We start from the raw sequence: 14,997 nt of genomic DNA on the forward strand, positions 1-14,997 counted from the left end.
ACACAAATTACGCAACGCATGAAGGGGGGGAAGGGCGTTACTTATTGCTACAGAGGAGGGAAGGGAGGTTGTTGAGACCGTTACGTTACTGAAATGTTTGCTCGAAATTGAAATTTTGGAGGGGGATCAGGTTGTTCAGAATTACGTAATTTTAGAGGGAGAGGTGGGCAGAATCAAACGTTACTTATTGTTACATAGGGGAGGAGAGGGTCTGAAATCTAGATTATTAGCGTTACGTAATTTGTGTACGACGCCTTAATAGAGTCACTATCGCCGGCGATTTTCAGTTAAAAATGACTTCTTCAAGCCTTCAAGGTTGTGATATCAACTCAAGATTTGTCAAATTAAAAAATCCAGCAAAAGAATCATAAAAGTTTAATTCGTTACAAACAAATGAATTTCATAGGAAATTACAACGTATATCATTTTCCTAGCATATTCGTTTAACTAAACATCTATGGATGTATAACCCTAATATAATGCATAATATAATGGAGTGACAAAATTTCTCTAATCAATTCAACTTTTGGAGAATGTTGCTTATCCATTGAGAGTAGGCTGAAAATCTGGTGTATATCATATAATAGCGCTCATCACAATCCGGTAGAACTGTTGACAAGCCAACAGCAAATATAACTCCATCATCCCGTTGCCAGTGCAATATGCTGGGCAATCCCGGACAGGTGGATTTATCCCGAGGATCTCGCACGCAGAGCTGACTTTCTGTTAACTGATAAGCGTTCGTTCTCTGACAGTCCGAATTATACATCGCTAGCACGCGTCGATAGAATACGTCAACGGGTCCACCTATTCGAGAAATAACAATCATTAAAACAAAATTTCCTAAAATGAGTTATTCCCGAAAAAACTACTTGGAAAAACCATATCCAATATTAACGGAGTGTGCGTATTATTTGTCCATAGGCACGATGGGTACACATCCGAACTCCATTTAAATTCATCTCTCAACCTCACGAGACCGATATCGTTACTGTTGTCGGTTGCATTGTAGGCGTAATGTGTAAGAGTAGCATTAATTTGATAATAAGAATTTGTATCGTTCGAAATCAATTTTACAACATCTGGTACAATTTCTCCAAGACAACTGGCTGTAGTTAAAATTATGCTTTTCGTGATGATAGAACCTATACATTTGAATGTCAAACTGTTATCGTCCTCGACCCAGCCTATGTGAACCTGTGTTTTTTGTAAAAAAAAGAATTTTGGTTTGTAAAAAATATCAAACCATTCCTACCAGTGATCCTGTAGTCATCTTCGATTTCATATTTCGTACAACATTTGGACAAGCGACTAAATCCGGATGAATATCGTATGTACTTTCGATTGCATCCAATGGACAACAAATTACCGAGGTGGAAGAGCAAAATTGAATACGTCGTGTGGATAAAAATTGCCTCCATTGTCGTGGACATCCAGAAACAGCAACACAAAAACCAGATTTGTTATCATCTACACAGGCGTCACCTTCGTGCAGCTCGTGATCTAGGAACTGAAGCGCACTATTTCCTTCGGTATGATTAGCTAAAATCACTGATTTCATCCAGTCAAGATGATCGGCAAAGCCTGTTGCAACGGTGTGTTCCCCAAATCCACAATCTCTTCCAAACTGCACTAATCCGAATATTGTAGGATAGGTATTACTTACACGCCACATGGTTTCATCAATGGGACCACCAACCAACAGATCACAAGACTTTGGTACCAGAAAAAAATCCTTCCCAGTACAAACGAGTTCCCTTTTTAACCCAGTCTGGAGTCTGGGTTTATACAGGTCAGGAATTGCACACGAAGATGAATTGTGGACAGCTAACCGAGGCCTGAGTAGGGTTATTGTGGGATCTAAAATTATCAAATAATTAGTGTATGTCCATGCTAAGAGCGGACGTTTTACCGATCAAAGGATTTCCCGGCCAGAAAGTGTTAATATCCTCTCTACCCTTCCCAAAAATGTGTACTTCATTCTTTGGTAACTCCTGTTCATGCCAAAAACATGCAGGTTGAATTTGATGTACATCCAGTAAATGCTCCAGTGACAGAATTGCAATGTTATTATACCCAGATCCTTCGGTATATTCAGGGTGAATGTGATACTTGGTTACGTTCATCTTTTTGTCCTCTAAGTATACAATATGATCAACAGGAGCCCTGAATGTATGGCCGTTACAATTATAGCATGACTTAAGCTAAACATTTACGAAGCTTACCCATTGTGAAAAACGCATTCAGCCAATGTCAAAACTGTAGTTTCATCGATTATTGCACCATAACAGTTATCCCGACCTCCGGAACCCCAAGAAAGTTTCACTACGTACGATGGAAGCTTGTCGGCAGCTTTCATATGTCGCAAGCTTGAGTCTGCAGAGACGTACGAATCAGTTCTACTGGTGATAACGGCATCCTCATATTCTCTCAAATGAACATACCGTAATGCACAAAATGTAGCATTAAAAGTGGACTCTGCAATGCAAAAGAATTGTGCTAGCTTCAGAACAAAACACATAGCAACAGTACCCACCGCTTACGTTTCCCCCAAGAGTTCGCATTGTTTCGATAATCCAGTCGTGATAGGAAGACACCTTCGTGTATACGCCAGGAGATGAGGTGCCGCAAACCGTCCCAAACGATGTTACTCCAACTAGAAAAGGAGTCACCCTTCCATTGTGCATCAATTTAATCTGAAGTGGACCTCCTGAATCACCCTACAAAAATTGTGTTCAAGAATTATCACGGCCTACATTACAATAGATTCACCTCGCAAGTATCCATTTTTTCATCCACAGCACAGATATGATGATCCTGGAGACCAAGGCGTAACCTGCGGTTTGTATCATTCATGTAAATCTTACCACACTCTTCATTGTTCATTGGTTTAAGGGTTATTTTCAGCAGCACTGGGGTCTGTGCTTCGGCTAGAGTGCGAACAAAAATTTTATCATTAATCAGTACGAAGATCGTCGATCAGCACAAACCAAATCCTGTCTTGCCCCAGCCAGCTGCTTCTAACGATCTAAATCTTATTTCTTCATCAGTCCAAAGGCATGCTGGAGCTACTGTTTCATGAAGGCTAGGTAATTTTGAAAGATCAGAAAAAGAAAAATATTTTCAAATGCGTTGTAGTCGAAAATCGAGTACTAATTTTTTAATCACCCAGAAATACTCACGCAACATTTTTCTCCAACTTCATCAATGCAATATCATGGTATTGAGCAGCATACCGATGTTTAGGGTGTCTTATAACATCAATGATTTTAAGCTGTTGAGCATACTCATCGTCATCGGAGCTGTAGATATTCAAATCCCCAAATCTAATCACGTCCGGTCGTTTATTGCTGAAAATAAGATCGAAAATAATATTTCGTTTTAAAAATAATTTTCACACTGCACTTGAAATCCACGGCACAATGGGCAGCTGTTAGTACAAAGTTATCCCATATTAGTGTTCCACCGCAGTTCCACGAAATGGTGCCATCCGACTGAGTCCACCCGATTGCTCCAATGTGAGCAAATTCTTTCAACCGCGCGGGATGACCAAACGCTGGTTTCGGTAAAGGGCTGTATACCAGTTTGTGAAACCGAAGATGGCAATCTATGGACAACAAAGTTTTCAAATATTTTTTTATTGCTTGAACTATTGGGCTGAAAACATACCATCTAAAGTTAAACGCTCATTTGAAAGCATCAACAGTGAAGCAGAATCTTGTCCTTGAGCTAAAATAAACAAGTTAGTGGAAAAACCCATATAATTCAACGTCATACAAAAACACCATCGAAACACTTTGAACAGTATTGTTTTTTATATAGAAATACAACATTGGAACTGACCAGACTGTATAAAATACCCAAAGGTCACCAGGTATGCTGCCAACAACTTCATGATAAATGCTGTTTGAGAAGAGACAAATTACACTTGACCTTAAGGCTTAAACTTCACTATCAAACAATCGCACGATGCTTGCCCGGTTTGAAGCCGTTCGCATGCAACTAGCGTTACGTGCTGCAACCGATTGCAACTACTGCAAATGAATCAGTTGGAAACTTGTTTTGCAACTGAGATAAGCTGTCATACGTTACAAATTTAACCGTGTAACCCAGTTGTTGCAATAGAATCATTCTCATCATTAACGTTGTAAGTTACCCGAGCAGGAGAAAATATCATAGTAATATCATAACCAGATGTTGGAAAGACGCTACATTATACAATACCTCATTTTGATCTTAATAAAGTTACGATAGTTAGTAAATTAACAAAAAATAATACCAAAATATTGTTCCTTCAAGACAATATGAATAACAAATCCTGATATTCTAATAATGAACCGATAACCTGCATTAGAAATTACGAAAATAACTGGTTTGCTTTCCTACTCGGGTAGGGTTTGATTTAAACGCTAACGTAGCATTGATACTACTTAATATTATCATGTCGGAACTTACACCGCATCCAAAAAATTGGTTCGCGACGGTTAATATCGCTAGCCGTTCCGAATTTTTTTATTATTTCTTTTCCTAAAAATTTATTGCCTTAAAAAACCAGAGTATAATGTGGAATTCCTAGCATGTACACTATAAAATTACCAAAAAGTGGTGATAAACTATACAGAATTGAAAAAAAACACTGTCTTTAGATGATGATTGGATTCTTGTTTGGAGAATTTCAGGAGCTGATAGCGTGCCACATTTCATGAAAAAAACTCTTCTACGCATATGCCCTAACAATAATCTACTCGGAGTTACTCAACTTTTAAGTTTTTTTGGATACTCTTCCATAAAGTGGCTGTAACTATGATTGTATACCACTCAGAGCAACTCTATTGGTTTCATTTGAAAACTGTGAAAATTATCTACTGGATAGAGTCTTTACATGTCACTGTTTAAACGTATTTTGATGTTTTCTCATAAAACAACGTGATTAACATTGTTGTTGTATTTAGCTCAAATGAAACGTTTTTAGCCACCTTTGCAGTTTGTTCTTTGACACCAACTCTCTATCTGCTTCAGTTTTCAAGAAATTACAAATCCAAGTAGCACTTTGATCAATTGCAGTGCAATTACATTTTTAAAGTGTACCTAGTAGAAAATTTTCTCAACTTTCAAATAAAACCAATAGAATTGCTCAAAGTGGTATACACTTGAAGTTAGAGCCACTTTATGGAAAAGTATCCGAGAAAATTAAAAGTTGAATAACTCCGAGTAGATTAACGTTAAGGCATATGCGTAGAAGATTTTTTTTTCATTAAATGTGGCCCTCTATCAGCGCCTGAAATACAACAAGGAACCATCATGTATATCCCTAAGAATTCAGTATTGAATATTTTAACATAATCTTTCATCGTTACAAGTAAAACTGATATTTTGCTCGAAATCCGAGAATGTCTTCCAAATATCTAACAAATTTAACTTCTTCAGACAAAAACTTGCCACAATCTTTACATATTTTGAGATTTTCGAGGATAAAAATGAGCACAAAACTAGGCAAGCCAACAAATGTCTGCATTTTTATAAAATTTGCATACAGACTCCGACAACCTGCGTTCAGCGAACAAATTTGCAAATTTGGAATTTTTGATTTACCACACACAACAATCACTTTGTTTTCTACCAACAGAATTTAAATTGATTAATCAGATTTGTGATTATTTTATTCTACACCGTCTTTGAACAAACGGTCCGAAAAAACGGCCCTTGACTAGCAATGATGTGCTACGGAGTCGTCGGAGATGAAATTGTTCAAGTAGTGTCAAACAGGAACAGCCAAAGCCGATCCATACAGGAGAGGCGTACTCCAGAATGTTGCGCACTAACGAGCAATATAGAATTTTGAGAGCATAAATATCAGTAAAATTAAAGGTATGGCGACGAAAAAATTCCAACACAAAAAATGCTTTTGCGGTGATGATTCCAATGTGTTCGTTAAATTTGAGTTTTGAATCAATTGTGACTCCCAGGTCACAGATGGATTGTACTCGGTCGAGACCCTCAGAGCCCAATAAATATAGATTTTCAACTGGGTCGTTGCAACGAGTGAAGGATATATTTTGCATTTTTTGCAATTAACACGCATGCCGTTGTTATCGCACCAAATCATCAAAGTATTCAAATCTTCTAGCAACTCTCCAAAGTCTGCCAAGGCAAAGATGACACGGAAGAGTTTCAAATCATCTGCGAAAACTATCTTTCTCGACGAGATCAGTCCATACAGATCATTAGCAAATATGTTGAATAATAGGGGCCCGAGCACGCTGCCTTGAGGTACGCCGGATTTTTTTTTTTTATTTCAGGTGGAGGGGGCAGGGGGCGTTTGGTTGCACCTGAGGTGACCAACCTCAGGGAGTGTGGGGTTAGTTTGAATCGGTGACCGGACCCGCTGAAACGCCTGCTGTCTCCACCCCATAAAACTCCCCGGGACGACCGCTAAGTATCGCTTCGGGGAGCGGCTTTTATGCTTTGTGCAACCTCCCATCAAGTTTCTTAGCTAATTAGCTAACTAACCTGGAGACTGGCAGTTAGCTAACACTGGCGTGTTGGTGGTCAACCTGTCGCCTGGTTTGCAACTCTATGACTATTTGAGAGGCTGCTGCACAAACCGCCCTCCAGATGTTCGGATCTTCACATATCCTCTGAACTAGGTTGTCCGGAGTAGGGTCTGACCCGCTCATTACCATCATGTCGCTCCGCGCACGCGTAAAACGAGGACATACGAAAAAAAACATGCTCAGCAGTCTCTTCCGCATCCACGCACTCGGGGCACATGGGGAACCCCGCATGCCTAAGCCTGTATAGGTACTGCCTGAAGCAACCATGACCTGACAGGATCTGTGTCAGGTGAAAGTTAACTTCTCCATGGCGTCTCCCGACCCACCCGGATACTACCGGAATAAGTCGATGCGTCCATCTACCTTTCGTGGAATTGGACCATTCCTGCTGCCATCTGATCATCGATAGTGATATTCTGGTACTCGTCTCACGTTGGTCGAAGCATTCTACGTCCTCCCTAATAGCTATGCTGATAGGCATTAAGCCGGACAGGACGCAGATTGCATCGTATGATACTGTACGAAACGCATTCGCAACCCTCAGGCACATGAGCCTGTAGGTACTTTCCAGTTTACCACGATAACTGTTAGTACCTAACGCTTTGGACCACAATGGGCCTCCATAGCTGAGTATGGACAAAATCACGCTGGCAAGAAGTTTACGCTTGCTGCCATTCACCGCTGAGCTATCCGACATCATTCGAGATTGTGCTGCAATAGCCGTTAGTTGACGTGACTCTTATATGTGAGCTTATCGTCAACCATAACCCCCAAGAGCTTCAAAGATCGCTTTGAGGTGATGGTGCAGTCTCCGACTCTAACCACCGCCTATTGCTCTGATTTGCGGTTTTTCACAACCGTGACCTGGTGAGCTAACTCCAGTTTACTGGAGTGCATCCAGTCTTCGACCTTGCGTATACAGTGCGCGGCCGTCAACTCGACCTCCTCGATCGACTCGCCGTAGACCTATAGCGTTATGTCGTCTGCAAAGCCGACAATCACAACTTCTACAGGAAACTTGAGTTTCAACACCCCGTCATACATGACATTCCACAACACCGGTCCCAGGATAGAACCTTTCGGAACTCCTGCGGTAATTGGGATGCACTTCTGGCCTTCCTCCGTGTTGTAAACAAGTACTCGCTTCTGGAAGTAGTTTTCCAGAATCTTGTACAGCGACACCGGTACATGGATGCTCCTGAGCGCAAACGCTATGGAGTCCCAACTGGCGCTATTGAACGCATTCTTCACGTCGAGCGTGACGATTGCTCAATAGCGTTTGTCCCTTCTCTTGTGCTAGAGTGCTACCTCCGCCGTCTTGGTGACGGAGAAAATAGCATCCAGTGTGGACCTGCCCTTCCGGAAACCGAACTGGTTACTTGCCAGACCGTTTACACCCTTCGTGTACCTCACCAGTCGGTTGAGGATAATCCTCTCAAGCACCTTGCCCACAGTGTCCAGCAGGCAGATAGTCCTGTATGCCGATGGGTCCCCTGGCGGTTTCCCGGCATTCGGCAGTAAGACCAAACTTTGCCGCTTCCACCTGTCCGGGAAGAGGCAGTCATTCAGGCACCTCTGTATGACTGCCCGAAACAGCCCGGGGGGCGTTTTAATCGCCAGCCTGATTGCCAGGTTAGGGATTCCATCCGGTCCCGGTGCGTTGCTCATCTTTAGGGAGTTGGCGATCACGATGAGTTCCTCATTCGTAACCCTAACCTCTCCCTCAATCTCGACGCGGCTGTCGTCACTCACGGATCGGATGTTCGGCAGGTTGGCCGACCATCCCTGGTCTGTGTCTGAGATACTGGAACGTCGGACGTGAGACTCGACGCCCGGAGGCCAAGGACTAGGCTGCTCCTGCATCGCTGGTGATCGCTCTGCGGGCGCCAGCGCGCCTTTGGTCTTGGCCATAGGCGTTACCCCACGGGTTCGTATTGGCACTCGCGCATAGCCTATCAAAGCAGGCCCTCTTGCTTGCCTTTATCGCACTCTTTAGCGCCGATCTTGCAGAACCGAATGCTGCGCGGCGCTCAAACCTCTGTTCGTCTGTTCGCGCACGCTGCATCCTCCGTCTTGCACGGAGGACGCACTGTGGAGGTCCGCTATCGCAACGGTCCACCAGTAAGCCGGTGGCTTCCCATTCCAAGGTTGGCGGGTGCTAGGCATGGTTGCATCGCACAGTGCGTTGAATGTATGAGTACGCGGAACAAAAATCAAAACAGCAATCAATTCTAGTATTTTTTTTTTTTCAATTGGTGTGACACGAGAAAAGTGACGAATGTCAAATACGTAATCGCAAATATGTCTCAAAGGCCATTTTTACTTACAGGAGCATAAAATGATAATTTTTCAAGAATAATATCCAACCAGAGATAAAAGGCTGGAAATGCATGTTCAAATAATTTCTAGGCGATGAAAAAGTGACCTAATCCTCTCAAGTACCTTTCCCGCAGTGTCCAGCAGGCAGATAGGCCTGTATGCCGATGGGTCCCCTGGCGGTTTCCCGGCTTTCGGCAGTAAGACCAAACTCTGCCGCTTCCACCTGTCCGGGAAGAGGCAGTCATCCAAGCACCTCTGCATGACTGCCCGAAACAGCCCGGGGGCCGTTTTAATCGCCAGCCTGATTGCCAGGTTAAGGATTCCATCCGGTCCCGGTGCCTTGCTTACCTTTAGGGAGTTGGCGATCACGATGAGTTCCTCATTCGTAACCCTAACCTCTCCCTCAATCTCTACACAGCTGTCGTCGTTCACGGATTGAATGTTCGGCATGTTGACCGACCATCCCAGGTCTGTGTCTGAGATACTTGAACGTCGGACGAGAGACTCCTATAGGCGTTACCCCACGGGTTCGTATTGGCACTCGCACACAACCTATCGAAGCAGGCCCTCTTGCCTGCCTTAATCGCACTCTTTAGCGCTGATCTTGCAAAACCGAATGCTGCGCGGCGCTCAATCCTTTGTTCGTCTGTTCGTCTGTTTGCGCACGCTGCATCCTCCGTCTTGCACGGAGGCACACACTGCGGAGGTCCGCTATCGCATCGGTCCACCAGTAAGCCGGTGGCTTCCTATTCCTAGGTTGGCGGGTCCTAAGCATGGTGGCGTCACACGCCCGCGATAGTACGGCAACTAGTTGGTCAGCAGTCGGGCGAAGCCAACTGCCTCCATTGCACTCTCTTCCCATTGCTTCTTCGAATACCTTGGCATCGAAATGTGTTGGTTCTACCCGTCACTCGCCACTTCGCGTTGTTTTCTACACTATAGCAACCCATTGGTGATTGCTATTGGTGTAGCCATCGTCTACCCTCCAGTTCGTGATCAGGGGGCTGGAGAACGTCACATCGATGATCGACTCCGCACCGTTTCTGCTACATTTGGTTCCAACGTTGGCCAGATCTAAGTTAGAACTTAAAATTTCTCGACCTCAATTGCAAAAATCATACTTTCCTCCGCAAAGTTCTATCATCACCTATGTATTTTATCGAACAAGAAAGTTTAGCTCAACCGGACTTAAAACGGGGTGGCGCAAAGCGATTGAAGTTTGACCTTGAGAAATTCGAAAATAACCAAACTAATAATTTTTTTTATCAGATGATACCAAATCTCGACGTTTCATGCATTTTCAAGTTATCTGGGACCAGAAAAATTTCCAAAAACCGAAATTTCTTGCACCCCCTTCGTCAGGTTAATTTTTGGATTTAATGGCCAAAATTAAATCGCTTTGTGCCACCCCATTTTAAGTCCGATTGAGCTGAAAATTTGCACAGGGTGTTTTTTCGGGCAGTTGAGCATTTTGTATAGGGTTTCTCAAAATGACCATTTTGATTGGCACCCTTATGAAGGTGTATGAATTTCTATTCAAAATTGTACGGATTCAGGTTCAATCAAGAAAGAGTTTAAGTGGGAAATATTTACATGATTTAAACACGATTAAGAGCTGTTTTACTGACCTGTGATGTTATTGTAAATATCGATAAAATGAAGAACGAAACGTTACCAGCAACTATCATGAAAAAGGTACTGTGATTATATGATTTTACATTGATCAATCAATATTCTCGAATGTAGGTTTTTATATTTGTAGAAGCATATCACTTATCCATTGCGAGTAAGCCGAAAATCTGGTGAATACCATATAGTAACGCTCATAACAGTCTGGCAGAACTGTTGATAAGCCAACAGCGAATATGACTCCATCGCCCTGTTTCCTGGTAATATACTAGGCACTCCAGGGCAGGTGAAATTCGACACAGGATTTCGCACGCAGAGCTGGGTTTCTGGTAGCTGATAATCGTTTGTTCTCTGACAGTCCGAATTGTACATTGCGAGCACATTGCTATACGACAAATTGACGGCCCCGTCTACCCGAAACAATGTGATCATTAAAATATAACTTTTTGTAAAAAGTACTCACGTGGATAGAGTATATCCATCACTAACGAAGTGTGTGTTTTATTCATCCATAGGCACGAGGGATACAGATATGGAGTCCATTTAAACTCATCTGTCAACTTCACAAGTCCAATATCGTTGCTGTTGTCGGTTGGATTGTAGAAATGGTGCTTGAAAGTAGTGTTAACTTTATATAGAAAATTTGTTGCGTTTGAAATCTGTTTAACAAAATCTGGTACAATTTCTCCAAGACAACTTGCTGTAGTCAAAATAACTCGTTTTGTGATTATAGAACCCAAACATTTTAATGTTGAAATATCTTTCTCTATCCAACCAATGTAAACCTGTATAGTGATACAAGTTATAATTATTTACAAAGTAATAAGAAGAAAACATCTTTAATCATTCATACCAGTGATCCTCCAAACCATGATGGCTTAACTTTTCGTACAACATCTGGACAAGCGACCAAATCTTGATGAATATTAGATTCACTTCCGATTGCATCCAGTGGACAACAAATCACTGACGTGGAAGAACAAAATTGAACACTTCCAGTGGATAAAAACTGTTTCCACTTCCGGGGACATTTCGAAACAGCAACGCAAAGACCCGCTTTTTCACTATCAAAATTTATACATTCGTCGCCCTCGTGCAGATCATTATCTAGAAACTTAATCATGCTCTTTTTCTCAGTATTATTTAGCACAGATTTCATCCATTCGATATGATTAGCAAATCCAGTTGCAACTGCGTGTTCTCCAAAACCACAGTCTCTTCCAAACTGCACTAATCCGAAAACTGCAGGATATACAGAATCGGCGCGCCGCACAGTTCCAGCAATTGGACCACCAATCAACAGGTCACAAGATTTTGGTACCAAAAAGAAGTCCTCCCCAATGCAAACGTGCTCTTTTTGCATTCCATTTTTGAGTCTGGATTCATACAGATTAGGAATAACACATGTTGATGAATTCTGGACAGCTAAACGAGACTTAAGTAAAGCTATTGTGGGATCTAAAATTGTACGTATGCATATATAAACTCTGCCTTTTCTTGCTAAAAGCAGAGATTTTACCAAGCCTTGGTAATCCAGGGAAACTATTCATATCTTTTCTACCATTTCCGAAAACGTGCACTTCATTGAATGGTATATCCTGTTCGTGCCAAAGGCATACAGGTTGAACTTTTCTAACATCCAGCAAATGCTCCAGAGACAGAATTGCGATATTATCATATCCAGATCCATTAGCATAGTTAGGATGAATGTGAATGTTGGTAACGTTCATTTTTTCATCTTCCAAGTATAAAATATGATCAACGGGAATCCTAAAACATTATTATTTTAGCTAAAGCATGTTATACCTGCTGCATTTACTTATTATGAAAAACACATTCAGCCAATGTTAAAACCGTAGTTTCGTCAATTATAACACCGTAGCAATCATCACGTCCTCCAAAGTGCCAGGAAAGTTTTACTACGTGTCGAGGAAGTTTTTCAACTTGAACATGTCTCAGTGCTGGGTTTCCAGAAAAATACGGATGGATTGTATTTCTATTACCGATAACGGCATCCCCATAGTCACGAAAACTTACAAATGGCAATGAACAGAATGTGGCATTCAAAATCAACTCTAAAATTCAAGATTATCATTGTTGAAATTTACAAGAATGATACCAACCGTTTGCATGTGATCCGTGGTTTTGCATCGTATAAATAATCCAATCGCGATAGGAAGACACCTTCGTGTATACGCCAGGAGTTGAAAATCCGCAAACCCCTCCGAAAGACGTGACTCCAACAATGAAAGGTGTCAGCCTTCCATTGTGCGTCAATTAAACTTGAAGTGGACCTCCTGAATCACCCTACAAACATTGTGTTCAAACAATCATCACTCTCTAGAGGACAATGGATTCACCTCGCAAGTATCCATTTTTTCATCCACAGCACGAATGTGATGATCCTGGAGACCAAAGCGTAACCTGCGGTTTGTATCATTCGTGTAAATTTTACCACACTCTTCGTTGTCCATTGGTTTGAGGGATACTTTCAACAGTACAGGTGTTTTCTCCGTAGCATATCCTGTTTTGCCCCAACCGGCAGCTTCCAACGATCTGAACCTCATTTCTTCGTCAGCCCAAAGACATGCCGGTACTACCGTTTCATGAAGGCTATGAAATTTTGAAAGGGAAATTTTCATTGATTCCATTTTGCAATGTATAGTAAGGTTGAACAGTATTCTAATTGAAATTGATAATTATTTTCTACATAACTCACAAAAACTTACGTAACATTTTTCTCCAGTTTCATCAGTGCAATATCGTGGTATTGAGCAGCGTACCGATGCTCAGGGTGTCTTATAACTTCAATAATTTTAAGCTGTTGAGCGTACTCATCATCATCGGAGCTGTAAATATTTAAATCCCCAAATCTAATCACGTCCGGTCGTTTATTGCTGAAAATAAGATCGAACATAATAATTTGCTTTAAAAATAATTTACAAACTGCACTTGGAATCCACGGCACAGTGGGCAGCTGTTAGTACAAAATTATCCCAGATTAGTGTTCCACCGCAGTTCCACGAAATAGTGCCATCCGGCTGAGTCCATCCGATTGCCCCAATGTGAGCGAATTCTTTCAAATATGCGCGTTCAGCGAAAACTGGTCTCCTTGTTTGTTCATACGACAATTGATTGTACCGAAGATGACAATCTGCAGGAAATAAATTTTTCACAGTCATATTTCGTTTCTACAGTTTTTTTTAAACCATACCGTCCAAAGTACAACGATCGTTTGGAAGCATTAACAATGAAGAAGCGGTTTGTGCTAGTGCTGAAATAAACCATAATAAATTTCACTAACAAGAAAATAATACAGCTGGAGAAATTGGCACCAATAGATGATTAATAAAATTTTTGTGCATCAATTGAGCCCTGTTACTAACCGTGGTATGAGAAATACCATAAGGTAACCAGATATTCAATGAAATTCATAATGAATGCGAACTTAGAAGATTATACTTGACCCAAAAACTTTAACCCCGCAATCAAGAAAGTGCTCGACGCTCGTTTAGCTCGAACCTCGAACAGATCGCATGGAACTATCGTTACTGTCTGCAGTCTGATTGCAACTGAAGTACTACATGCATGATTGCTAATCGATCCAGACTGAGCATTTTTGATCTATCTGATACCTTGCCCTTTTCACAGGGAAGCGGGGGTTTTTTGGTAAGTTCAGTGTTTCATACTAAACTATCAGCTCATTATTTTGTGTTGGCAATCACAAATGGTGATCTTTAATAATTTGTTTACATTTGCAGTTACGGCTTTTCGTTCGTAGTGATGAGAGAAAGGAAATAACCTTATAACTAACTTGAATACTAACTTATTGACTATAACAAGAGCTTATAGTATCAATTGAAAATTGCAACAATTTTTGTTGAAAGTTTGAGAGCTTCAAAATCAATTACAATTTTTGGAAATAAGTACAGATATACAAAGCGAATTGAATCGAATTTAATTTAAAAAAAATCAACCATTATTTTTGATTCTGTGCCGAACACGCATCAGTACTGGACGTGTTTGGTGATCGGTCCGATAGAGTATAAAACAAAAGACGTGTGAACAAGTGTTGGCATTGTTTGCCTGGTCGAGTGAAATAAATCCGGGTTCAAGGTCGTTCCTTTGTGCAACTGTTTCGCATCGTGACTGCCAGCTGGTGCGTAAGCCGATTTGGCTGCTGGCTGGATTGTGCTACAGCAGTGGACGAGACACAAACGAGGAAAAAGAAGAAGCCATCAGTGTCAGCGAGTTGTATCGCTGTGTGGAGTGATCTCACACCTGGCTCGCTGCTGGTGGCTGTTTGGTGCCGCTGTATTGGTGCTGCTGGCTGTAACGGCTGCTACTTCGAACGATCGGACAACCAACCTTACTGGAAGGGTGAAATAAAAAGGTACGTGTTCTTGTCAGCGCTAGTGCGCTAAACTTAGCGCGATGGATGTAGATCCCTCGCCTCCCGCGCCACCATCCCCGAACCCCTCTGACCCTGACCCTT

At 41.8% G+C, this 14,997-nt stretch overlaps 2 protein-coding genes across 4 annotated transcripts; both read right to left on the minus strand.

Moving 5' to 3' along the window:
- Positions 1-357: 357 nt before the first annotated feature.
- On the minus strand, positions 358-12,794 carry LOC129730773 (uncharacterized). Of its 3 annotated transcripts, XM_055690338.1 has the most exons (16): positions 12,626-12,794; positions 12,322-12,577; positions 12,022-12,272; positions 11,356-11,960; positions 10,966-11,287; positions 3,670-3,729; positions 3,406-3,607; positions 3,183-3,350; positions 2,991-3,085; positions 2,773-2,930; positions 2,537-2,720; positions 2,226-2,478; positions 1,913-2,166; positions 1,256-1,860; positions 873-1,197; positions 358-807 (listed from the first exon to the last, which is right to left on the minus strand). In XM_055690338.1, the coding sequence occupies exons 1-16, from the start codon at positions 12,651-12,653 to the stop codon at positions 515-517; spliced, it is 4,059 nt and encodes a 1,352-aa protein (XP_055546313.1). In that variant the 5' UTR covers positions 12,654-12,794; the 3' UTR covers positions 358-514. The 3 variants fall into 3 exon arrangements, with proteins under 3 accessions (XP_055546313.1, XP_055546315.1, XP_055546314.1); XM_055690340.1 differs by lacking the exon at positions 12,322-12,577 and having other exon boundaries at positions 12,626-12,749; XM_055690339.1 differs by lacking the exon at positions 12,626-12,794 and having other exon boundaries at positions 12,022-12,240; positions 12,309-12,465.
- LOC129730775 (serine protease snake-like) lies at positions 12,637-14,107 on the minus strand. Its single transcript, XM_055690341.1, has 6 exons — positions 13,889-14,107; positions 13,717-13,776; positions 13,455-13,656; positions 13,232-13,399; positions 12,863-13,115; positions 12,637-12,809 (listed from the first exon to the last, which is right to left on the minus strand). Exons 1-6 carry the CDS (start codon positions 13,935-13,937, stop codon positions 12,780-12,782), a joined length of 762 nt encoding a protein of 253 aa, XP_055546316.1. The 5' UTR covers positions 13,938-14,107; the 3' UTR covers positions 12,637-12,779.
- Positions 14,108-14,997: the final 890 nt, after the last annotated feature.

The sequence above is a fragment of the Wyeomyia smithii genome, chromosome 3 (genome assembly GCF_029784165.1).
Source record: "Wyeomyia smithii strain HCP4-BCI-WySm-NY-G18 chromosome 3, ASM2978416v1, whole genome shotgun sequence".
Taxonomy (NCBI): domain Eukaryota; kingdom Metazoa; phylum Arthropoda; class Insecta; order Diptera; family Culicidae; genus Wyeomyia; species Wyeomyia smithii.